This window comes from Danio rerio, chromosome 23 (genome assembly GCF_049306965.1).
Source record: "Danio rerio strain Tuebingen ecotype United States chromosome 23, GRCz12tu, whole genome shotgun sequence".
NCBI classification, from domain to species: domain Eukaryota; kingdom Metazoa; phylum Chordata; class Actinopteri; order Cypriniformes; family Danionidae; genus Danio; species Danio rerio.
The window spans coordinates 40039940-40067500 of NC_133198.1; the positions used below are offsets into that span (position 1 = coordinate 40039940).

The following is a 27561-nucleotide window of genomic DNA, read 5'->3' on the forward strand; positions in this document are numbered from 1 at the left end:
TATTTTACAAACCTTAAATGGTATGTTTTGCTTGTAGTTATGTGCATTTCAATGTCTAAACCTAAAATAAATGCCATTTGTTTAAAAGCATGGATAAATTGTGCCTCAGCGCAGTTGAGGACATGCGCTCTGAACGTTTTGATCACACCAGTGTGATTGTACGCTTCATGGACCATCCAAGGCTAATCCAACTGGTGTGATCTTACGTGTGAAAGGGTTAAATAAGTGTAACAATAAAATATAATGTTACTGATCCAATCTGAAATCTGCCGACCCACACCAGCGATTTCGGTATGGGATGCAAGTGCTCTAACAAGCAGGCTATGGTGATAACTATTAGTTACCCTGACATGTCTTTATACACAAGAAAATTATTTTTAACACTTGAATTATGCAAGAAATTAGAAGTAAACCACCACCTCATAACCATCCAGAAAACACCAGTAAACACGTATCAAACCCCTATTGTGTCTAGAAAATGTAGAGTTCCACGCTTTTCTTCTTCTTAAACTGCTTGTGACAAAAAGGCTTATTTATAGTCACTCATTTCACCCAAATCCACAGCAGGGAGACCGTTCAAACATTCACATCCATTCAGTTGCGTCTCCTTACAGACACAGACGAAATGCTTCCCTCAAGTTGTGAATGGTGTAGAAAAACACCCCCTTTTCACTCGCTCTCCTGCTCGGCCATATTCCCACACACTCAAATACACAGAGAGAGAGAAAGACAGACAGAATGCAGTTATACTACAATACCTTCAAAACTGTATAAGATAAAACAGGAAACATAATACTGTAGGAATAAATTGCGTAAGGCAATGGATTTTTTGGAAATGTATATTTATCTTGATATATTAAAATTTTATATCTTCATTGTGTTTATATTATTTTATATAGAGAATTCAAAATATATTGAAATGCATTATATTTGACAAAATAATAATCATTTATTTCGTTAAGGACCACTTGTATATCGTCAGTTTCTTTGGACTTATTATAGGTTAGGTAAGTAAAATATTTGAATAATGTTTGTTTTATTCTATAAAGGTTTGACAACATTTCTTCCCAATTTCCATCAAAATAGTGTCATCTTCTGACCAAAAAGGTGATAATTAGTCAGAAAAACAAAGGTTTCGTTTGTAGTGACTAAAACTCTTACAAAAAGAAAAAGTATTTGTTCTGAAATTACCACACATACAGACACACGCACACGCACACGCACACGCACACGCACACACACACACACACACACACCCTGTGCTATGCACATTTATATTTGGCACATCACCCTAAAATAAAATAAAATAAAATAAAATAAAATAAAATAAGTAAAATAAAATGAAATAAAGTAAAATAAAAAATAATTAAATAAAAAAATGAAATAAAATAAATTTAAATTAAATAAAACAATGAATAAACAAAATAAAATAAAATAAAACAAAAACAAATTAAATTAAATTAAATTAAAAATGGAATTAAAATTTATTAAAATTAAATAAACAATAAAATAAAATAAAAAATATAAATGTAATTAAATAAAATAAAAATACAATATAATTAAATAAATTAAAATAAAATAAAACAAAAAAAATTAAAATGTAAAAAAATTTAATAAATAAAAAATATATAATTAATTAAATTAAAATAAAATTAATCAAATAAAATAAATTAATTAAATAAAAAATTAAATGAAAAACAAAAATATAAAATATAAAACAAAGCAATACAAATAAAATGAAAAAAACATTTTTTTTTAATAAAATAAAATAAAAAGGGACTAAGCCCTATATATATATATATATATATAATATAATAAAATAATTTTCTACCAAAAAAAATTATGAGGTGGCCACCTCCATCAAATTTTCCACCACATTTTACCGCATTTAAACAAAAATGGTCATGTATTTACTTAATAATTTAATTTACATGATAAAAATACAAAGAATAATGCAACACGTGATTTTGTCAAGTACCAAAAATGCCATGATCAGAATACCACCTCCGGCTCATACTGAGCCTGGAAAAACCCTGATCTAATAGAATGTAAAATTATAAATCACTAATATAATATAACTGCAAAGTGATACTTAATCAAAAGTAAATGCATGCCTTTATGTTGTATAAGTAAACATTCAAAACTAAACGCTAAGAAAAGCCAGATCAAGACACTCTACTCCCCACTACATTCCTTCAATACTGTACTTTCTATCTATCCTGCAACAAAAGGCGAGCAAGAAAAAGAACAACCAGCAGAATTAATGCGACAACTCACCAAAGTCAAGTCCAACCTGCTGAATATCTTCCTCCTTAAATATTTGATGCATTTTAGAATCATTGGGTCCAATAAAGCGTCTGAGCTGAAGTGAACGTGTGTGCAGTCCGTGCAGAATGAGTGTCTGTGTGTGTGAGTGTGTTGAACTCAGTCATCATGAGTAGCTCCACCTGCTGCCCACTGCCTGAGCTAAAGCACATTAGCATACAGCTGACGACCCACACGCTAAACACTGACCTGCTGCATGTTTTTTATGTGTCAATGTAACGTAATTTTGTTCTGCATTACATCGACGATCGATGATGCTTTGAATGACAAGATAAGGGAAACTGAAACACATCACGCTTCTGAGTATATGCAATAAAAAATGTATGTATACAAATGGCCATCAAGAAATAGAAACTTGAAACTGTTCAAAAAATAAAATAACAAAACAGATAATAGTATAAAATGCAAAAAAATACATAATACAACATGCTTCCTCATACTTTATGGCTGAATGCATACTTATGAGCTACAAACTGCATATGCAAATTGTTTTTAAAAAATGAACTTAAAAAAAATATTACATATTTTATATTATTATAATATTTATATTATTATTTATTATATATTTAACTATAAATAAAAAATAATTTAACTAAATAAAAATCTATATCATATAGTAAATAATTACATTAAATAAAAAATATTAAATTAAACAAAGAAATTATTATTATTAATAACTATAAAATAATTTGTTATCAAATCTAGAATAAAAATTTATGTATTTAAAATAAGAAAAAAATAATCAAATAAATAATACACTTTAATAAAATAAAAAACATATGTGTGTGCAAAATTACTGTATAACAATTTACAACTTTGTACTATTTGAAATTTGTATAAAATGTAAATATGGAACTGTTTATTTATATATGTATTTTAATATACAGGGTGGGTATACATACATACATGTACATACATATACATACATGTGTGTGTGTGTGTATAAGATTATTTTACAGCATATATATATATATATATATATATATATATATATATATATATATATATATATATATATATATATATATATATATATATTTATATATATATATATATAAATATATATATATATATATATATATATATATATATATATATATATATACCGGCCACTTTATTAGGTACACCTTACTGGCACTGGGTTGGACCCCCTATATGTATTTTAATATACAGGGTGGGTATACATACATACATGTACATACATATACATACATGTGTGTGTGTGTGTATAAGATTATTTTACAGCATATATATATATATATATATATATATATATATATATATATATATATATATATATATATATATACCGGCCACTTTATTAGGTACACCTTACTGGCACTGGGTTGGACCCCCTTTTGACTTCAGAACTGCCTTTATCCTTCATGGCATGGATTCAACAAAGTACTGGAAAAAATTCCTCAGAGATTTTGGTTCATATTGACATGATAGCATCACACAGTTGCTGCAGATTTGTCGGCTGCACATCCATCATACAAATCGCCCGTTCCACCACATCCCAAAGGTGCTCTATTGGATTGAGATCTGGTGACTGTGGAGGTCAGAACTCAATATAATGTTCAAGAAACCACTTTGAGATGATTTGCGCTTTATGACATGCTGCGTTATCTAGCTGGAAGTAGCCATCAGAACATGGGTACACTGTACAAAGGGATGGACATGGACAGCAACAATTCTCAGGTAGGCTGTGGTGTTGACAGGATGCTCAATTGACACTAACGGGCCCAAAGTGTGCCAAGAAAATATCCCCCACACCATGACACCACCACCACCAGCAGCCTGAACCATCTATTGTCTATTTTGGTGAGCCCGTGTGAATTTTAGCTTCAGTTTCCTGTTCTTAGCTGACAGGAGTGGTCTTCTGCTGCTGTAGCCCATTCACCACAAGGATGAATGTGTTGTGCGTTCAGAGATGCTCTTCTGCAGACCTCGGTTGTAACAAATGGTTATTTGAGTTACTGTTGCCTCTCTATCAGCTGGAACCAGTCTAGCCATTCTCCTCTGACCTCTGGCATCAACAAGGCATTTGCACCCACAGAACTGCCGCTCACTGGATATTTTCTCTTTTTCTGACCATTCTCTGTAAACCCTAGAGTGGTTGTGCGTGAAAATCCCAGTAGATCAGCATTTTCTGAAATACCAGTCTGTCTGGTACCAACAACCATGCCACATTCAAAGTCAGTTAAATCAACTTTCTTCCCCATTCTGATGCTCAGTTTGAACTGCAGCAGATCGTCTTGACCATGTCTACATGCCTAAATGCATTGAGTTGCTGCCATGTGATTGACTGACTAGAAATTCGCGTTAATGAGCAGTTGGACAGGTGTACCTAATAAAGTGGCCAGTGGGTATATATATATATATATATATATATATATATATATATATATATATATAAACAGACGCATAACATATATTTTGTAAAAAAAAAAAAAAAGATAAATGTACGCAATAAGAATAGAAGAATATTTAATATGCCAAGATATAAATACATTTCATACATTTATAACTTATAATTAAGCACATTCAAAGTTTGAGTAGTCAGTAAGCTCAATTAAAAAATACGTGAAAAATATTATGCAACAAAATAATATAAACAATAATAAATGTATAAAGGACAGACACAATAGAGTATGCTCGCTAATCCACAACCAATCATGTCCCAGTCAAAACATATTAAAGCTCCATTTGACTTCAAAAGTAAAACCTAGCCTTCTTACAATCAATTTAAACATCACTCAACCAAATATCTGCATGCTGCCTTTAAATCAAATCTATTAAAATCAGAATATTGTAATACCTGTCAGCTGCGGTTGAAGAACCTGCTGTGCGGCATCTCAGCCAACATTGTAAGACTGCAGGAAACGAGCGGCGCTATTTTAGGAGGCGGCGGTGACGTGTGAGCTCACAAAAGCCGTCGTCTGTTTGAACTACGAGTCTATCAAATTTTAAAGTATTCCAGTGGGACGAAAACACAGGATGAAATATTAAACCTCAAATTGAGGGCGTCATATTTGTAGGGAAGTGCTGTGAAGCAATAAGAACAGCAGTTTCACTTGCTGGGCATCAATGAAGGCTTCGGGAACATCAGACTCGCTTTATTTAATGCATAGTGTAAAAAATAAACTAACATGATTCCAAAAATACCATACCATTAATCATTAATATCATTAACATCAACAACACACACTAGGTGCCACTATCTTTACTTTGCAGGCTGTATTTGTAGACACAAGCTGAAACTAGCATGCAAATATCTCACACCTCGAAATAACACACTCACTGGAGACAGTGTATGAGTCAAAAGGCTTTAAACAGCATAATTTGTTTATTATAATACAATATTGCCTATTAACTTTGGGTGTTACCAACTGTGTGACATTGTATGACCTAGCAACTACTCAGAACACCTTAACAACCACCTACTGTAGCAACCACTCACCCTAGCAACTACCTAGCAACCACTTAGGCTTCTAGGATATATATATATATATATATATATATATATATATATATATATATATATATATATATATATATATATATATATATATATATATATATGTATATATATATATATATATATATATATATATATATATATATATATGTGTATATATATATGTATATATATATATATGTATATATATATATATATATATGTGTATGTATGTGTATGTATATATATATATATATATATATATATATATATATATATATATATATATATATATATATATATATATATATATATATCCTAGAAGCCTAAGTGGTTGCTAGGTAGTTGCTAGGGTGAGTGGTTGCTACAGTTATGAATTATATAGTAAAACTCTTCAGAGAATTTCTTCAGTTAAACACAATAATGACCCACAGGAATGGTAAGAACCTGAAAGAATCAGAGCTAAATACATATATATATATATATATATATATATATATATATATATATATATATATATATATATATATATATATATATATATATATATATATATATATATATATATATATATATGTATAAAAATATATATATATATATATATATATATATATATATACATATATATATATGTATATTTATATATGTATATATATATATGTATATATATATATATATGTATATATATATATATATATATTTATATATATATATATATATATATATATATATATATATATATATTTATATATATATATATATATATATATATATATATATATATATATATATATATATATATATATATATTTATATATATATATATATATACATATATATATATATATATATATATATATATATATATATATATATATATATATATATATATATATACATATATATATATATATATATATATATATATATATATATATATATATATATATATATATATATATATATATATATATATATATGTACTTAGCTCTGATTCTTTCAGGTTCTTACCATTCCTGTGGGTCATTATTGTGTTTAACTGAAGAAATTCTCTGAAGAGTTTTACTATATAATTCATAACGCAAGTGGTTTCATAAGAACTAGCAGAGGATTCATGACAGACAAGAGGAAACAAGCTTAGCCAATTAGCCAGAACCAGAACACACATCTGCGGCTTACAAACCACAGGATTACGCAATTATGGGTAAATTTCTCCTTAAAGTGGCTTTGAGGCCATGTGTTCTTCACTGATGCCGTCAGCCGAGTGCTGTCAGCGCATGGTTTGTGCCTAAATTGCTATCATCCGCATCCGAAGCGATCCCAGAAAGCATCTCTTAAACAATGCACAAAGAAAAACAACTGCTCTTCTCATCAACCACAACAATGAGATGAGAGGGAACAAAAATCCATACAGGGAGAAGCATCTAGTGAATAATTGCTGAGCAGAGGATGATGGGACACAGACGTTACATAAGCCAGATCCGTTTGTAGGACAAATCAATCAGTCTCACTACAGCGTAATTATATCATCGCTTACACAACACAGGATTTGAGTTAGAATTATGTGTGAAATTACACTTTTTTCAAACACCATCAGGAAATGTCTGATGAATTATTTATAGCGAGTCTTGAAAGTTACAGAAAACATCTAATAGACTTTCATGAGCTGTATTTGTAGAGTAACACACGTACCTGTAACAGCGTCTGAAGCAGATGAAGATCATCCCAGAGCAGCAGATGGAAGAAAACAGAATAGAAATGCATTTAGAAATAATAATAGAATTTATTATATCAAGACATCTTATTTACATGATCAAGCGTTTAAAATTCAGTGCTGTTTTTAACACTGTAAAAGCAAGTTTAGTAAAATATATATATATATATATATATTTTATTATTATTATTATTTTTAATTGCACTGCATGTTTTGTTTTTTCACATTTGGAAGATATACAGAGGATTTTTTTTCTTTTGTGATTACATAGTTACAGTATTTCACACAAATTACACATTTTCTGTCAAAATAAAAGTTCTTCCAAAAAAAAGTAGTTTAACTTTACCTTTGTATGTGAAGATATCAAGGCAGACGTTTTACAAAACATTGTTAAATACATTATATTTTTTATAATGTTTTAGGAACAACAAATAATAACTTGACTTCTAGTTGATAAAAATAACTTATTAATAAAATCATCTGGAATGGCAAAGAAAGCGTTCTTGCAGGACTCCCAGAGTCCATCAAGATTCTTTGGATTCATCTTCAATCCCTCCTGCTCCATCTTACCCTAGACATGCTCAATAATGTTCATGTCTGGTGACTGGGCCGGCCAATCCTTGAGCACCTTGACCATCTTTGCTTTCAGGAACTTTGATGTGGAGGCTGAAGTATGACAATGAGCGCTATCCTGCTGAAGAATTTGCCCTCTCCTGTGATTTGTAATGTAATGGGCAGCACAAACTTTGATACCTCAGGCTGTTGATGTTGCCATCCACTCTGCAGATCTCTCGTACGCCCCTATACTGAATGTAACCCCAAACCATGATTTTTCCTTAACCAAACTTGACGGATTTCTATAAGAATCTTGGGTCCATGCGGGTTTCAATAGGTCTTCCGCAGCATTTGTGATGATTGGGATGCAGTTCAACAGATGATTCATCAAAAAAATTTAACTACTGTCACTTTTCCAAATTATCAACTAGAAGTCAATTTATTATTTGTTGCTCTTACAACTGGAATCGATGACAAGACTTTAGTCAGGTAGTGTATATGGCAGTAGTAACATATTTCTATCTTAGGCATAATAATATAGATGACAGTAATAGTAATTATTATAAATATATGTTAAGTAGTTTGTATAAATATTATTTATTATCAATATGTTAACACATTTATTAGTTATATATATTAAAATGAGTCCTAGTTATACTTTTTTCATTTGGAAAAATGTTCTACAATTACTAAACAAATGATTACAATATTTTACAAACATATTTTCCAGTTCTGCCAAAATAAAAGCTTTTTAACACTTGCAAAGGAAGAGAATAAAATTAGCATTGTAATTCTGCTAAAATACATTATACATTTATTAGGCAAAATCAAATTTCAATTTACAGTGCAATTATTATATATTAATATATTATACAATAATAATAAAACTATTACAACAACAATATTATTATTCATTTATTTTCCTTCAATTTAGTCTCTATTCCAGAGGTCACCACAGCAGAATGAACTGCCAACTTTTCCGACATATATTTTACGCAGCGGATGCCCTTTCTGCCGCAACCCAGTACTGGGAAAAAATATTATTATTATTATTTTTTTTATTCATTCATTCATTTTTTTTCAGCTTAGTCTCTTTATTTATCCGGGGTCGCCACAGCGGAATGAACCACCAACTTATCCAGCATGTTTTTTTTACACAGTGGATGCCCTTCCAGCCGCAACCCATCACTGTGAAACATCCATACACACTTATTCACACACATACACTATGGACAATTTATTCATTCATTTTCTTGTCGGCTTAGCCCCTTTATTAATCTGGGGTTGCCACAGCGGAATGAACCGCCAACTTATCCAGCAATTTTTTACGCAGCGGATGCCCTTCCAGCCGCAACCCATCTATGGGAAACATCCATACACACTTATTCACACACATACACTATGGACAATTTAAGCAAACCCAATTCACCTGTACTGCATGTCATTGGACTTTGGGGCAAACTACCCGGAGAGAACGCGGGGAGAACATGCAAACTCCACAGAGAAATGCCAGCTGACCCAGCCGAGGCTCGAACCAGCGACCTTCTTACTGTGAGGCGACAGCACTACCTACTGCGCCACCGCGTCGCCCTATTATTATTATTATTACTCTTAATTATGAATATGGTAAAAGTATAGTTTAAAAAGTATATGCAAGTGCAAATATATGTAGAAATCTTTAAATATGTTTCTTTAAATAAATAGTTTGTCACATTGTGCATTTCAAAGCAACACAAAACATTGTTTATAAGCACAGATAATCAAAGTGTTTTTTTCCACATTTTATAAATTATTTTAATATAAATTTGGAACAGCATGGGGGCTAGTTATGCTTTTATCATTTGCGAGAAAAAAAAATGTAAATAAAATTTGTGAAAGTAATTACAGTATTCGAGTTAAAGGTCCAGTACCACCAAAATAAAAGTCTGTAAACTCTTATTTGTTCATAATCATCTGTCTGTGTGTATATAAATTTAAGGTGAAAAACTAGTGTCAGAAGTTGTCAGAAAACACAAGTAGAGCTGTCAGATCTATTGCTGAGAATCTTCTAAAGCAACTATTTTCTGTTCGCCCAAAATACCTCCATCCCTGCCTGCTCAACATCATTAAAAACTGGAACATTTGAGGACAGAAGAGAAAAACTGAAGCACAAATACTGAAGCAACTGAGAAGGTGTCTTAAAATAACTCTGGGATGTTTTTAACGACATCAAGTCCACATTCTGTCTTCCTTTTAATGCTTCAAAAATGAAAATGACAAGGTTAAAAAAGCAACGCAGGACAGACTATCTATTTATTCTTTAATCTTAACTCAGTTTTGCCATTACAAGGATTTAAAGGGATTGCAAAAGGGATGCATTTTCCTTCGATTTAGTCCTTTATTCATAAGGGGTTGCCACAGTGGAATGAACCGCATATGTTTTACGCAGCGGATGCCCTTTCAGCTGCAACCCAGTACTGAAATACACTCTCACACACACTCATACACTACAGTCAATTTAGTTCATCCAATTCACCTATATTGCATCACTTTGGACAGTGGGGGAAACCGGAACACCCAGAGGAAACCCACACCAACAGGGAGAACATGCAAACTCCACACAGAAATGCCAACTGAACCCGCCGAGGCTCCATCCAGCGACCTTCTTGCTGTGAGGCGAGAGCACTAACCACTAAGCCACTGTGCCGCCCTCTAACTTAATTTTAATATAGTAAAACGTGACTAGAAAATACTTTTTGATTCAAGAATGTTTTGATATTTCTACCAGAAACGAGACAAAAACTTTAAATAAGACAAGTATTTTTTTCAGCGTGTGTGTTGGTGTGTGTTCTTACCCGTTGCTGGATGGTGGCGTGTTTGTGCTCCATTTCTCTCTTCTCCATGGCAGAATCAATCACCAGCTGATCCAGCTATGACCAGATCAACAGTTTGGAAAGAAAACATAATGGTGTTTGTTACCAGTGTGTCCGTCTGTGTTCACTGGCACTGCAGATGTGATGGTCAGCTTAATACTGATGTTAGTTATGTAACTTGGCCGGTCGATGAAGTAATTAGAGAGAAATCAGATCAGATCAGGCTCTAGTTGGTCTAGGGTATATGTGTTTTACAGCCTGAACATATACAGTAGTTTCTGATATACAGTTGAGGTCAGAATTATTAGCCCTCCTGAATGATTAGCCCCCCTGTATATATTTTTCCCACAATTTCTGTTTGCTGGAAAGAAAATTTGGTTGACGCATTTCTACACATAATAGTTTTAATAACTCGTTTCTAATAATTAATTTCATTGTATAACGATGGTTTGTTCTGTAGACAATCTGAAAAAATTCAGATTTTAAATTAAATTAAAAATAAGATAAAAATTATTTTGTGATTAAGGCGGCTAATAATTTTGACCTTAAAATGGTTTTAAAAAAATACAAATTGCTTTTATTCTAGCCAAAATAAAACAAATAAGAATTTCTCTAGAAGAAAAAAATATTATTGGAAATACTGTGAAAAATTCATTACTCTGTTAAAAATCATTTGGGAAATATTTGATTTAATACTTCACAGGAGGGCTAATTATTCTGACTTCAACTATATATACCATGGTATTTCATTATTTTGAAGCTAAGTAATTTTTCATCATTTGTTTGAATACTAACAAATTTGTTCAGGTTGTTCTGGTTTCTTCTTTTGGATTAAATAGTTTTATTATAAAAAATGGTTTTATATTAAATGTTTCATACTTTTTATTTTGTTCAGCTCATTCTCACTTTATCAATGTGTGTATTTAATAACTTAATTAATACAATTCAAATACATTTGAATATTGTTTGAGGTAAACAAAAGCAATTTATGTTGTATAAGAGTGTTTAGTCATTCACTTATTTTCAGTTTAGTCCCTTTATTAATCTGGAGTCGCCACAATGAAATGAACTGCCAACTTATCCAGCACATGTTTATTTATGCTTATAAGACTGTTTATGTATCTGATATATATTTAGAATTTTAAACAGCTTTATAAACCAATTTGAAAGTTCATATTTAACATTAGATACTGTAGAATAAATGAACCAAAACAGTGTTAAAATAAATTATACTATAAAAGACTTACAAAATATACTTATAAATGTCATATAAACATCATACATTTATTATGCATACATTTTGATACAAAATATGTATAAAACAACTATTTTAATACTTTTTTCTTGACTTATGTGTATCGAAAAATGTATTTTTAAACTGATGAATGAATTATTGTTTATTAAAATGATTTATTTATTTACATTAATAAATATTTTTTTATTATTCCTACTTTGCTTAGCTTGGTAAATTGTTGATATAAACATTTGAATTCATTACATGACATTAAAAACTAAATGTACTAAATGCAGGGAAATAGCTTAACTGTGATGGAAGCATATACATTAAGGGCCCTATCATACACCCGGCGCAGTGTGGCGCAAGACGCGGCGCAATAGTCTTTTGGTAGTTTCAGCTTGGTGCAAGAGTCGTTTTAAACGCTTACTCTACGCTGTTTAAATAGCAAATGCATTAGCGCTCATATGTGCGTCCATAGGCGTTCTGGTCTAAAAAGGAAGGCGTTCTGAGGTGGACCGCTGGCGTGTTGCTATTTTGAGAAACTATAATAGATTTTTCATTAGACCAAAACTAACCCGGTCTAAACTCCGGCGCAGTTGCGCCTCGCTTACACACTGCTTAATAAAAAAAATTTCAATATTAAGGATATATATAGGATATAATAAGAATAGATATAGAATATAAATATAAAGGATTAAAATATTACAAAACATTATTTACTAGCCTACATAAATATGAAAAATTACTGCTTTTATGTCTTCTTCATCTCGGGAGGCTTTTTCAGTTCATTCATAACAATTTGCTTTTGTATAATGTTATTGTTATTAGCAGTATTATTTATTATATCCATATTTATATTTGTTTTATTAAAAACAAGCTTAGATTTGCCCACCTGTCAGGTTTTAGACCATATGGGGCATGGCAGGTGTATTTGGAAATAACTCAGTATTTTGACCACACTTGGTCATTATTGTTCATTTATTTGTTTGCTAGAAATTAGAACTGAATTTAGAAATAGTTTTGAAACAAATATTTACGCTTAACAAACGAAATTAATTACTTATTGGCTAATTGATGTCTGTGCGTAAAGGTTTCCCTATCCAAGAGCGAAAGTGAAAGTGATCCATTATCTCTCATTCTCACGCAGTAGATGCTCTGTTTAACAGTTTTCTGTTAAAAAACTGTCAACTGTTAACTGTTTGCTTGTGAAATGCTCATTTTTTCCACTTACTTACTACACAGACTTACTTTGCGTCCTGTAAATAGCGAATGCGCTCTTGGCACGACGCAGCTGGCTCTTAGAGGTAATGGGATATGAGACTCTAATTGGTTTATTCTCAAAACACACCTATAACTCATTAAGAAAATAAACTCAACCCTTTAAGACCATGCGCCTTGGCGCATGGTGCATTTTCCCGTCCGTAAATTAGCAAAAATGTGTTCTGACACGCCCTAAAAGCGTTTGCGCCCTGCGTTTTGCGCCCTGACCATCAAAATAGAGCCCTAAGATATATTTTTCACACATCATTTATCACATTTAAGATTGATAATGAATGAATGAATGAATGAATGAATGAATGAATGAATGAATGAATGAATGAAGCGTTGCGCACCTCAGCAGCCAGTTTCTTCATGTATGGGTCAATCTCATCCAGGAGGTTGTAGCCCTGCTGATAGAGCGAATACTGTGCATGCATGAAGGACAACATCTGTAGAAGAAGAAGAAGAAGAAGAAGAAGAAACCCATAAAGATGATGCAGAGCCCAGAAAACACACATACTGTCCATTCATAGATATATACATTAGATGTCGCCTGGCCTATTGTTGTCTATTGGACGGAATGCTGCAATAGCGCCGCCATCTTGCTACAGGGTAGCGCTCCTTTGAAATGAATGCGGGACCAAGGTACAGTGGAGGACTGTGGCCATCCAAAGCCAGATATATACACATATACACATATATCTGTGATCTGGAGTTTTCCTGGATGTTAGTATGTAATTTTTTTTTCTAATTACGAAAATTATAATTTTACATCACTTTTCTACATTGATGGATCAGTGACCCCACGGGCATTCCTGACAAAAAGCTTGTGTTTGTGTGTACAGAAATGTACTATTCACCCTCCCTGTTAAAATTAATCTAATTATGTCCTGAAACACCTCCTCTCCTGCTTTTACTTTTCATACTGACGGAGGGAGCGATTCGTTTGTGAATGAATCCCCTGAACGACGTTAGCTGACAATAATACAAGTTTCTGGCAGCGCAGCATCTCGTTGTCATATTTCATTTGCATTGTTTGCTGATTTTATTAAACAAAACTAGCATAAGCTGAGTGTTTAGTGCGAGTTGGAGCTGCTTTGCCGTATGGTGAATTCAGTAAGTGACTGTATTATCATCAATAACGTTACCTGATTAGCACAAAAGTTCAGAACATACAAAAACAGAAAAAAACTTCATATTACAAATGAAATGTTCTGCCTTTGCGCTTTGTTTTCTTCGTTTGCTCGTTACTACACCCGTAGACAGCGCTAAAGTCCCGCACCTTCACATAATAACACTGTCTTGACTAGTGTGGTTGAATGACATTAGTCCTGGGAGCACTGTACCAATGTGGCGGCGCTATTGACGCATGCTGAGGGTCCCTATGCGATATCTAGTGTATATATCTATGCTTTCCATTTACATGAACCATCAGTAATACTCACCGCATCTAAGATCTCAAACTTCTTTTTGGCTTGAAGGACATTGATCTGTGTGAGGAATGTAAAAGATTTCTATAAAACACTACTACATGTTCGCATATTTAGATCACAATGTTTTGATATCATTGAGTCACTATAATAGTTTATATTAATAAGTTTAAATTAAAGGTTTTAATGTTGTTGTTTTTTTTATTTTATTATGCAAGTGATCTTTTTGTGAATTTGCTTTTTTGTGTCTATTTAGTCTTTTTTATTTTAATTTTAAGATTTATTGTTATTTTAATACATCAATTGCAATAAATGCCTCAAATAAAAAGCTATTTTTTGCTATATAGCTTTTAAGTAAAAAAAAAGTTTGGTATTACTTAATTATTACAACCCTGTAACAAAAAATTGATTGAAAGTTGTTTTAGCTGCTTAATATTTTTGACAAAAAGGATTTTATTCATACATACAGTGCTCAGCATAAATGAGTACACCCCTCACAAATCTCTCTTTTTAATTCTTCTTTTATTTTGACCTTATTCCTCAATGTGGAAGTGCGCGAAAAATGGATGGAAATATTAGTTTTTAAATGGGGTGTACTCATTTACATTGAACACTGTGTGCTCCAATTTTAGCACAAGACACTACAAGTCTCAGTGAGCATCAACAAATGACTAAAAGTGCTAAATCATCCAGACCTGCAGCACGTAGTCGAGAGCGAGGTGTCTGAAGCACTTGCGGGTAAAGTTGAGTGTGCTGGTGGCTTCCTCCACCTCGTGAGGTTTGTTTCGAGGAGCCTGTGCGTTTTTCACCTGCGCGATCTCCAGATCCTCACGCACCTTGTCAAACTGCTTCTTCGTGTCCTTGAATTTACGCACGTCTCTGAAAACACAGACACACCATGGGACCTTCGTTAGATTGTGGAGCCCCTATACAGCGAATCACATCCTCCGACATAAACACTGAACTGAATCATCCAGGGGTGTAGATTTAGCATGGATAGAGGCGCCGTGTCCCCACCAATATCCACAGACTGCAGGGGATTTTTCGGTCACACTTTATGTTGATGGTCCGTTTGTTGAATTTAAGTTAAGTTGCATGTACATGCCAACTAATTCTCATTAGATTATAAGTAGACTGTTAGGTTAGGGTTAGTGTAAGTTGACATGTACTACTTGCAAAGTTTCTTATAGTCAGCTAAATGTCTGTTAATACTGCTCCTTCAACAGACATTAAGCTCTGTCGCATGACCCGTTTCCACTGAGTGGTACTGGTACTGAGTATGGCCGTTTCCACTGTCAAAAGGCGTACCGTACCACTTTTTCGGCACCCTTTCGAAAGGGTCCCAAACACAAGAAAGGGTACCAAAAGGCAGAACAAAGATGCGCAGCTGAATGCTATTGGTTTACAGAGATATTTTATTCGCTTACACAACAAGCCAGAATGTAAACAAAGGACCCGCCATGTTTGAAATACACAACGAGAGATTACAGCGGAATTATATATACATATAATAACGAGCCATGGTCGATCTGGGCTCAAACAAACCTTGTTGTCGTCTTGATAAACAACCACAAAGCCATGGAGTAGAGCAAAATCTACCCTGTGCCTCGTAGTTTTTTTATGAGCCAGTCTGAAGAGTGAGCGGTTTCGCTTTCTTGCTTGTGCTCGCCGCGTGTCTATATCTGAAATAACAAACTTCTTGAGCTGATAATAATAATGTGCGCTTGATTACTGAAGAGCTTTGGAAACCCAATCCTTTGAGAAGCTGACAAACGCGAGAATGACACATACAGAAAGAAAAGGACAAACGCGAGAGTGGAGCGCGGAAAAAAAGGGGAAGCCAAGGAGCACATTATGTTTTTTCCCTGCTCTGTTGCATATTCTAATGCTGGAATGGGCTGATATCTATTTTTCTTACAGTCTATGTCTGATATGGTCTGATAATCTATAAATCTAACGGCAGAATAAACAGCTATGATTCCTATAAGTTCCCTTAATCTCTCAAAGTAGCATTTCGAAATTCAGTTGAAACAGTGTGTCAGAAAAACTACAGTCATGTGCTCCATCTCGATAATACTGACATATGAGACATGTTTCATTTGCACTATGGCCTAGGGCTGGGCTGATAAACGATATCACATCGAATCGCGGTAAAATGTTTGTCAATAGCAATGATCAGCTTAGGACTTTTTTTTACTCTATATTGATCTAAGAGCCAATCACACAGCAGAAACATTTAACAATAGGAATCTAAAAGTGGGTTGATATTATTGATTGAATTTTCCACCACAGAAAATTTATCGGCCGGATAATGTTATGCTATTTATTGGACCCTTTAATTTTTTGTGGAAAATGTTAACAGTTTACTTAAAGGAATAAAACCCCTTTTTTTGAATGAAACTATAGACTAGAGATGGACTTTAATTTGATAACAATATGATATACTGATCTCACTAGGGCAGTAGTTCTCAAACTTTTTTCATCAAGTACCACCTCAGAAAAAAATTGTCTCTCCAAGTACCACCAAAATTAGCAGTATTGAAATACAATAGCGCAGTAGGCCCAGTAAAGCAGCTACAGCTCTGCACAGTTAAAAAACGTGGCAGATTACCTCAGAAATATAGGCTATATGTCATATGACATATTATATACATCATTTTTTATATATTTTGAAAAGTGTGTAGCATGTACATGACATATTTCATTCCTCTGCGTACCACTAGAAGGAAGCCTGCGTACCACTAGTGGTACACGTACCACAGTTTGAGAACCACTGCACTAGGGGTTTCATTTATTTCAGGGAACTTTTCCTATTCTAGAAGCTTGGTATTCCTGAGATGCAGCTTTAACACAATATCTCTAAAATAATGATGTTATCATCTTAAAAGGCACATGACGGATCTGATAAAAGCTCTGTATAGTAGTGATCCCCCTGAAACGTCTTTGGTTTTATTAAATAAATCTTCTGCACGTATCAGTGATCACCTGAGATAAATGAATAGGAAGGAATCCCATTATCCTCCATGAGGACACATCAATTATTAATGAGCTCTGAAAGTCAGATCATTATTTATGGTCAACCTGCAGGAAGGCTGGCATTGAAAAATCCCTCCACGAAGGGTGTGTGTGTGAGAACACTTTTATATTTTAAGTAAAATCAAAAACTTGTCAGAGTGAAATTTTAAGTATCTCACTTTAATGCCTTTAATTTAAAAAAAGAAAGATATTTAGTTTGATTTCTTTGCTCTACACACACATCTCATCTCCTGCATTTGAGTCTTTGCCTTCTACTCTCACAAAACCTAATGATGAGAATTTGATGAGAACAATATGAATTCTAGATTATGTATTCGCAAAGAAAACCAGAAGTTCAGCAAAATAAACAAATGAATGAGCACACATGCATATACTTATACAGTTGAAGACAAAATCATTTACACTCCTGTAGAAGGTAATTATTTTTCAAACATTTCCCAATTGGTGTTTAACAGAGCAATTTTTTTTACAGTGTCTCCAATTATATATACAGTTGAAACCAGAAGTTTACAAACACTCTAAAAAAGGAACATAACCATTTTTAAAATATGTCTTATGGTAAATTATACTAAATGTTTACTTTTTTTAGGTCTGTTAGGATTACCTAAATCATTTACATTTGCTAAATGCCAGAATAATGAGAGAATCTTTTTTTTTTTGAGAAGCTTTTATTAATTACTAGACAGTCAAAAGTACATTTCCTTGATATTTTTTTAGCTTTACTTTTAAACTGTATAACTTTGGTCAAATGTTTTGGGTATCCTTCCACACGCTTCTCACAATAATTTGAAGGGATTTTGGCCCATTCCTCCAGACAGAATTGGTGTAACTGACTCAGATTTTTGATGTCTTGCTCACACAAGCTTTTTCAACTCTGCCCACAACTTTTCTATTGGATTAAGGTCAGGGCTTTGTGATGGCCACTCCAAAACATTCACTCTGTTGTCCATAAAGCACATTTTAAGTAATTTGGCAGTATGCTTAGGGTCATGGTCTGTTTGGAAGACCCATTTGTGGCCAAGTTTTAATTTCCTTGCTGATGTCTTGAGATGTTACTTCAGTATTTCGATGTTCTTTCTTCATGATGCCATCTATGCTGTGAAGTGGACCATCCCCTCCTGCAGCAAAACAACCCCACAACATGATGCTGTCACTTCCATAATTCACAGTAGGGACGATGTTCCTAGGTTTGTAAGCTTTCCTCTTTGTCCTCCAAATGTAACACTGGTCATTATGGCCAAACAGTTCAATCTTAGTTCCATCAGACCACAGGACATGTCACCAAAAATGATCCTTTTTTCCAGTGTAATTTAGCAAATTGTAACCTGGCTTTTTTTGTTAATTCTGGCTTGTTGATTTCCACATGTTGTCACACAAGGAAGCCGTGTGTTTGAGGTTTTCCTTAAATACTATTCTACAGTTGTGCCTCTAATTAACTCAAATGTTGTCAATTAGCCAATCAGAAACTTCCAAAACCTTGACACCAACATCTGAGCTTTTTCAAAGGCATAATAATCTAATTGCATGTAAACTTGACTTTTAAGAAAAGTTATAACAATTTCTCAAACAATATCTCTCTCATAATTCTGCTATGAAGCATAACAGAAACAAATTTGATAATCCTAACTTGCCTAAAAGAGAAAAGGTTTAGTCACATTAACATCCGACTTTTTAAAAAAATGGTTATGTGCCTTTTTATACAGTGTGTGTAAACTTCTGGTTTCAACTGTAAATATTATATATTATTTAGGTTTGGCTGGAATAAATAAATAAATATAAAAACATTTTATTTTTTTTAAATTTATAAATATATTTATAAAATATTTATATGTTATAGCAAAATATATTATAAATATAAGGGTGAGTGATATTTCAGTGTGACTATTGTGTATTTAAATGTAGTCCAGTAAACTCACTCTTTCACAAAGTTGTGCAGCTGCTGCTTGACTGATCTCTGTGCTTGGTCAAACAGGATCTGAAACACAAAATAAACATCAACATGAAGAAACGTTTATACTGCATAACACCTGAATATCTCTTTATTAGGCTTTATAAATAAATATAAAAGGACAAAACCCACAAGCCTATTTCCAGAAAAACAAGTTAAGCTTTATAATGAAGCATTCATTAGGAAATGTCGTTCAGTGGATATCCTCTATTAGTCCTCAAATAGCTTTCTCATCATCAAATCACTGTCCCAAGGATCGAGTTAGGACTATTTTTAGACTATTTCCATTTAACATTTAAAGATGCACCGCAGGTGATTGGGGTAAAACAATTACCTAATAATTCTAAACATACTTTAAACTTATCACAAAAATACTGCTGCACTATTTTGTTCATTTATTCATTCATTTTCGGCTTAATCCCTTTATTAGGTATCATGATTATAACATAATCTTCATTCATTCATTCATTCATTCATTCATTCATTCATTCATTCATTCATTCATTCAGTTATTCATTCATTCATTCATTTTTTGGCTTAGTTCCTTTATTAGGTATCATGATTATAATATATCTTCGTTCATTCATTAATTAATTCACTAATTTATTCATAAATTTTCTTTTCGGCTTAGTCCCTTTATTAGGTATCATGATTATAACATAATCTTCATTCATTCATTCATTCATTCATTCATTCATTCATTCATTCATTCATTCACTCACTCACTCACTCACTCACTCACTCACTCATTCATTCATTCATTCACTCATTCATTCATTTTCTTTTCGGCTTAGTTCCTTTATTAGGTATCATGATTATAATATATCTTCATTCATTCATTCATTCACTAATTTAGTCATTAATTTTCTTTTCGGCTTAGTCCCTTTATTAGGTATCATGATTATAATATAATCTTCACTTACTCACTCACTCACTCACTCACTCACTCACTCACTCACTCACTCACTCACTCATTCATTCATTCATTCATTCATTCATTAATTTTCTTTTTGGCTTAGTCCCTTTATTAGGTATCATGATTATAATATAATCTTCACTTACTCACTCACTCACTCACTCACTCACTCACTCACTCACTCATTCATTCATTCATTCATTCATTAATTTTCTTTTTGGCTTAGTCCCTTTATTAGGTATCATGATTATAATATAATCTTCACTTACTCACTCACTCACTCACTCACTCACTCACTCACTCACTCATTCATTCATTCATTCATTCATTAATTTTCTTTTTGGCTTAGTCCCTTTATTAGGTATCATGATTATAATATAAACTTAATTAATTAATTAATTAATTAATTAATTAATTAATTAATTAATTAATTAATTAACTCATTCATTCATTCATTCATTCATTCATTCTCTTTTTGGCTTAGTCCCTTTATTAGGTATCATGTTTATAATATAATTTTCATTCATTCATTTATTCATTTTGCATTTGCTTAGTCCTTTTATTCATCAGGGGTTGCCACAGCGGAATGAACCCTCACCTGATCCAGCATATGTTTTACGAGTGGATACCTTCCAGCTGCAACCCATCACTGGGAAACATCCATAGGCCTACATACTCATTCACACACATACACTACGGACAATTTAGCCTATTCAATTCACCTATAGCGCATGTCTTTGGACTGTGGGGGAAACAGGAACATCCAGAGGAAGCCCACGCCAACACGGGGAGAATATATGTGTGTGTATTACTATTTGTATTACAACAATAAATATTTATTTAATATACACACACATTTATTCAAAGTTTAAAAAACAAAGTTTATTTTGGATGCGACCAATCATTATTCATCTTTGTTCAGCACTAATTTTATCATACAAGGTCTCTAAAATTGTTTAAATATGCAAATAAGGCATTACTTAGAGATGCACTAATTTGCATACATCTCTGCACAGAACACAGAATTTTTTTTTGACAATACACTAACAAATGTTTACATCTGTTACAGTACGACTAAAAATCTGGGTTTTCCCAACAAATATTGATTTCGTAACTAAATTCTGAAGCTAAAACATTGGTACTGTGTTAATATGTCAATTAATTTACTAATTATTATATGTTAACTAATATAATAATTAACATGTGTCTGGGAAAAAAAAAATCTTTCTTTTTTTCAAATTAGAGTCAAAGATTTTAATAGAAGGGATTGAGTCTCTCTTTTAATCACTCTAGAAAAGTATTGTATATATGGGCAATTTTGTAAATGCAAATCATCTGTTAAAAAGCTTCAGAAAATAGATTTCAGTCAAACTGTGAAGTTGTTTTTTTAATAGTGTTTTTTCTTAGTGCAGAAGAAACAGCTTTTTAAAAAATATGTATTGTAATTCAGATATAGAGGGACAAGTTAATAAACAGCGACAAAAGACACACATAAAGTGTATTTTGCATGTATTCCTTCTGTCAGAATGAAAAAAACACACCAGAAAGTCTGAAATATGTCTTGACTGCTGCATGTAATGCTAGACTATCAAAACTAGATGGCGCTCCTGCATGCGTTTAATCAGCGCGGTTCATATACACCTTTTGAGTACGACCTCCAAACACACACATATTCATCTTCATCATCATCATCATCATCATCATCATCCTCACAGCCTCATTGTGATTCAGTGTAAGTCTGAATCTGAGCTGACGGCGGATGCCAAGCTGCAGCGGCGGAGGGAAAATAGGTCAGTCGGGCAAACAGAGAGACACGAACAAATGAAACAGCAGGGGAAAAAATGATGCAGGACACACTTCTTCAGTCACATCCATATCAGCGCTAACCATCCCACAACCCTTGAGGTCTTTTCAACAGCTCTGAGGTCCACTCAAACACGTTTATCTGTGATAAAGTCAAGTAGGACAGGGTAGGTAGGACAGATACAGTATATATGGGCTGTAAAATTGCTACAGCGTGTAACCTGATTAACAGTAAGTTTCCCTAATATATACAGTCTTTTTTGACATTACTATGCTTCTATAATTTTTTTATCATCAGTGATGTACATTAGAGTTTAATTAAACATCTAATTTTGATAAATAATTTATTATTTGCATTCATTTATTCATGTGTGTTGCCATGATGGTGTTTATTAGTGTTTGCTACTATATATTTCTGTTATTTTAGTACTATATATGTTTCCCTGCTTGTGGAAAAGGGTGACACAGTGGTGCAGTGGTTAGCACACACAGCAAGAAGATCGCTGGTTCGAGTCCCGGCTGGGTCAGTTGGCATTTCTGTGTGGAGTTTGCATGTTCTCCCCGTGTTGGCCCGGGGTTTCCTCCGGGTGCTCCGGTTTCCCCCACTGTCCAAAGATATGCGCTATAGGTGAATTGAATAAACCAAATTGTCCGTAGTGTATGTGTAAGGATGTTTCCCAGTACTGGGTTGCAGCTGGAAGGGCATCCGCCGTGTAAAACCTATGCTGGAATAGTTGGCGGTTCATTCCGTTGTGGCAACCACTGATAAATAAGGGACTAAGCCGAAGGAAAGTTTATGAAAATTTAATTAAACATTTTTATTTACTTGTTTAATTATTTAAAAAATGGAAATAAACATTGTTTTTCTCCAGTCATTATTACATTATCATATTTGCATATTTTGCATATTGGTAGACTGTATTTCATTTCATTTCATTAAAACAGAGATGATGGAATTAACATCTGGACAGTACTGAAGAGACATCAAGGAAACCAATCTGGAAAATCCACAATGATGTAAAATGCTGGAATAACATGTGACTAAGATTGATATTAAGACTAATAGATATTGAGCTGTTTGGGAAGTGATGTCATCATGAAAACTTCCTAAACGGTATGATATAACAATAACGGGATCGTCTGGAAAGCGGGTGAAAGGATCTTGAAGGTTAATGAGGGGTAATCATGTTCATACAGATGGTCCTACAGTAAATCTGGTGCACGGACTGAAGCCATGAGCCCATGTGGTTGCTTGACATTTGGGCATTGTGGATACAGTAACCTTTGGGTTTGGCTTTCATTCTGTTCGTGAGATGCAGGGGAATTCAGGACATTATTAAGCATAACCGCACACTCCTGACATTACAGATACTCATCATAACAATGCAAGACACGGACTGCAGAGGAAAACAAAAGAAACCATTACTAAAATAGACAAATACCACCTCTTTTAAGAGCTAACAACTATAAATAATAACATTTAAATAGTAATTATATAACAAATACAGTATATATTTAAATATTTGCATACAAAATTAGATATATTGTCTTATTTAAAAAAAAATGTAGTTAAAGATTTTATTTGTGCATTTATGTACTCTTTAAATATTTATATTTTTTATATTTTTTATTTAAAACACTTTTCTAAATGTAGCTTATTCCAAAGAGCCTAAAAGCCTAAATAGACACTGCAAAATCGGCATTTTAAACAGGTAACACACACAGCTGCCTAAAGAATGCCGTTTTCACACCGTTTACAGGTAGCTCCCGTGCTAAGTATACTGTATCTGTTCAGTATGCTCACCGTGTTACATAACTGCCCCCTGCTGGCCATGTATTTCTTGAGGTAGACCATGTGTTGGTTTCACGCACCTTACTGTGGTGGTGTGCGATATCTCTTTAAAACACTCACGCGTTCTCAGAAGCCATATCTGTATATAGTACACACTATGTACTAAAAATTCAAAACTATGTTAAATATTTAAATAATATGTGCAGATATTGTGTAAATATATTTTAAATAATGCATTATTTAAATAAGACGTCTAAATATAAATAAATAAATGTGCTTTAGTGTTTGTGGTGTTGTGGTGAACTTTAACCCTTTATTCCCCGCAGCCAAATCTCCATTTGTCAGTGATCGTCATCTTCATGTCATGATCAGTCCCGTGATCCCCTGCGCTCGCTCTAGTGTCTGAAGGAAAGGGCGCATCCACATTTTAGCGGATGGGGTACTACGTATTTGGTGATCGTATCATATCGACGTCGATGTGTTCAAGCAAAAGATCTGAACCCAACACGATTCATTAATTGACTCGTGACTACTTCGTTAGTTTTAAACACGGTGAACTTTCAGATTTAAACCTCAGCTGGATGTTTTCATTCACTTAGAGCTGCGTCACACTGCATGGAAGCTCATTTTCAACAACCCATAATAATGGCTCTTTAATATGAATGTACAAATTCTGAAACACATGTTTTTTATATTAATTTGTATAAATGTCTTTATTTTGTATTTACTTCAGTTGTCAAAATTAAATTCAGCATATATATATATATATATATATATATATATATATATGAGCAATATCACACACGTAGCAGTGTGATATGGCTGTATATCGGCACTGTTGGGAGGCGTGTGTTGGCACGAGGCCGCAGGTGCCCCCACCAGTGCGATATACATATATTTTTCTCTCGCTAATAATTCAGGGGGGCTAATAATTCTGACTTCAACTGTATGTGTATATATATATATATATATGTGTGTGTGTGTGTGTGTGTGTGTATATACACACACATATACATACAATATACACACACACACACTATTTCTTACTACAAAATATAACTAAGAAGCAAAACTAAATATCAAAATCACTAAGAATTATTAGAATAGTAAACTAAAAATTTATAATGAGATTTTAACCTAAATTATATAATTTATTCATATATTTCAATTAATTTCACTTGACATTTTAATTTTTGTTAATAAAATGTTTCTACATTTACATAATTATGAATTATTTAAATGATACATGCATATTTATTGTAAATAAATGTATTATTATAAATAATGTCTTCTTTAAACAATGCATAATACTTTAATGTTGTAAGAACAAGATTTTATTTTGCATTAATACATTAAATATTCAAGTGTGTATCTTTATTTACTATTAAATGTACTTATTTTGTGTTGAACTTCACTTGTCAAAATTAATTCCAGCATATATCTGAACTGTGAGCATGTAACCATCTACGCACTGAAATATCAGTTATTAAACAATATACAATAACTTTTGTTCCCCTTTTCACTTGTTAAGTATGCTTTTATGACACTTTTTTATTTAAACAATACATTTATAATTGAAATGGTATATTTAATGTAATAGAAAAAAATAACTTCTGTTATTAAAATGTTAAGATGTGCATTATTAATTATTTAAATACATGCACATCTAGTGTAAATAAATGTATTAAAAATCATGTCTTATTTAAATAATATATAATACTTCAATTATGAATTAATTTAATATGAATGTATGTATATTGCATTAAGTGTATGACTTTATGTATTTAATATTAATTGTATTCACCTTATTCTCAGCTGACGAGCGGGCGCTGCCATTTGAATCTTTTTGTCTCGCGACTTCCGGTCACATTCACTTCCATTCATTTTTTGACGTTAACAACTGCTCGTTACGCTGCTTGATGTTGCAATTTAATATTTTCTTATTATATTATGCTACTTGGTCTGTGTAGTCATGCACACATTTGTTTGTTGAGCAAGTAGTTTGGCCATTTTCTGCCGTTTATTATTCCTAGTCATTTCTCCCATAGGCGACTGAATCGGAAGTTCTAAGACAATCGCGAAAACAGGCGCACTTCCGCATTTTAGAATAAGGTCAATAATGTCTTGATTTTGTATTTAGCTTCAGTTGTCAAAATATATCTCAGAATATGTATTTATGTAGCATGTAACTATCAATGCTCTATAATTTTTCATAAATAATGACCAAATATCAGTTATTAAATAATCAATATTAACGATTTTTCCCTTTTCCCACTGATTAGGTGTGTGTTTATGACTAGTATCTGTGAATGTGACCTCTCTCACACACATACCATTTCAGATTAAATACTCAATTAGCACTTGGCTTTGTCTCAAACCACAATATGTCAGTTTATGAAGTGCACGCACACACACAAACACACACGCACACATGGTTTCTCTCTCTGTTTCTGCCAAAGAGCAGCAAATGACAGATGAACGGTCCTTTCCAAAAACCTGCTGCTTCATTTATTTGAAGGCGTCTGGATGCAGAAAAGGCTGCTGACGTCTATTAGAGCTCTGTGTGGGGATTTTTATAGAGCGATCTTTGTTGTCTAACTGTAGAGGAGGCTGTAAACCTCCACATGAGGCACAGAGGAGCACAAAAACATCCTCATTTATCACCAGACATGCACCTTATTTGGGCCCCGCTGGAGTTTATGGCACTATAAAGCAACCCACATGAGGAAAGAGTCAAGTGATCTGTTTCGGTTTCAATTAATTCACATTTGAATCTGGATTTATACAGCCCGAGGGACATTTCAGACTGTAAACAATGCAGGGTTCCACACAATTTCTTTGTGTTGTCCCAACACAAATCGATTACAGTGCATCCGGAAAGTATTCATACTGTAGCACTTCACTTTTTCCAAATAGTTTTTTGTTACAGTCTTATTCCAAAATTGATTAATTTCATGTATTTCCTCAAAATTCTACACACAATACCCCATAATAACAATGTGAAAAATGTTTAATAAAAGCAAATTTATTTTTAAAAAAAATCTGAAAAATCACATGTACAGCAGTACTCACAAGCTTTGCAGTGAAGCTCTTAAATGAGCTCAGGTACATTCTGTTTCACTGATCATTCTTGAGATGTTTCAGCAGCTCCATTGGAGTTCACCTGTGGTAAATTCAGTTGATTGGACATGATCTGAAAAGGAATACACCTGTCTATATAAGGTCCCAGGGTT

General features: G+C 32.9%; 1 protein-coding gene and 1 long non-coding RNA gene across 6 annotated transcripts in view; one reads left to right on the forward strand and one right to left on the reverse strand.

Annotated features, from left to right (window-relative positions):
- The window catches only part of acap3a (ArfGAP with coiled-coil, ankyrin repeat and PH domains 3a), a 162377-nt gene that overhangs the window by 44261 nt on the left and 90555 nt on the right, over positions 1–27561 (reverse strand). For 2 of the 5 annotated variants that reach the window (XM_073939299.1, XM_073939298.1), the window contains exons 5-10: positions 19786–19844; positions 15529–15712; positions 14849–14893; positions 13757–13852; positions 10889–10963; positions 7478–7489 (exon numbers count right to left, since the gene is read on the reverse strand). In XM_073939299.1, coding sequence (XP_073795400.1) covers positions 7478–7489; positions 10889–10963; positions 13757–13852; positions 14849–14893; positions 15529–15712; positions 19786–19844 — 471 coding nt within the window. Of the gene's footprint in view, positions 1–2277; positions 2397–5146; positions 5206–7477; positions 7490–10888; positions 10964–13756; positions 13853–14848; positions 14894–15528; positions 15713–19785; positions 19845–27561 lie in introns of those variants that run through there. The other 3 variants (XM_073939302.1, XM_073939301.1, XM_073939303.1) reach the window with 2 other exon arrangements.
- On the forward strand, positions 15336–19356 carry LOC141380537 (uncharacterized). Its single transcript, XR_012398678.1, has 2 exons — positions 15336–15424; positions 15811–19356. It is a non-coding gene; the product is annotated as an uncharacterized lncRNA (long non-coding RNA).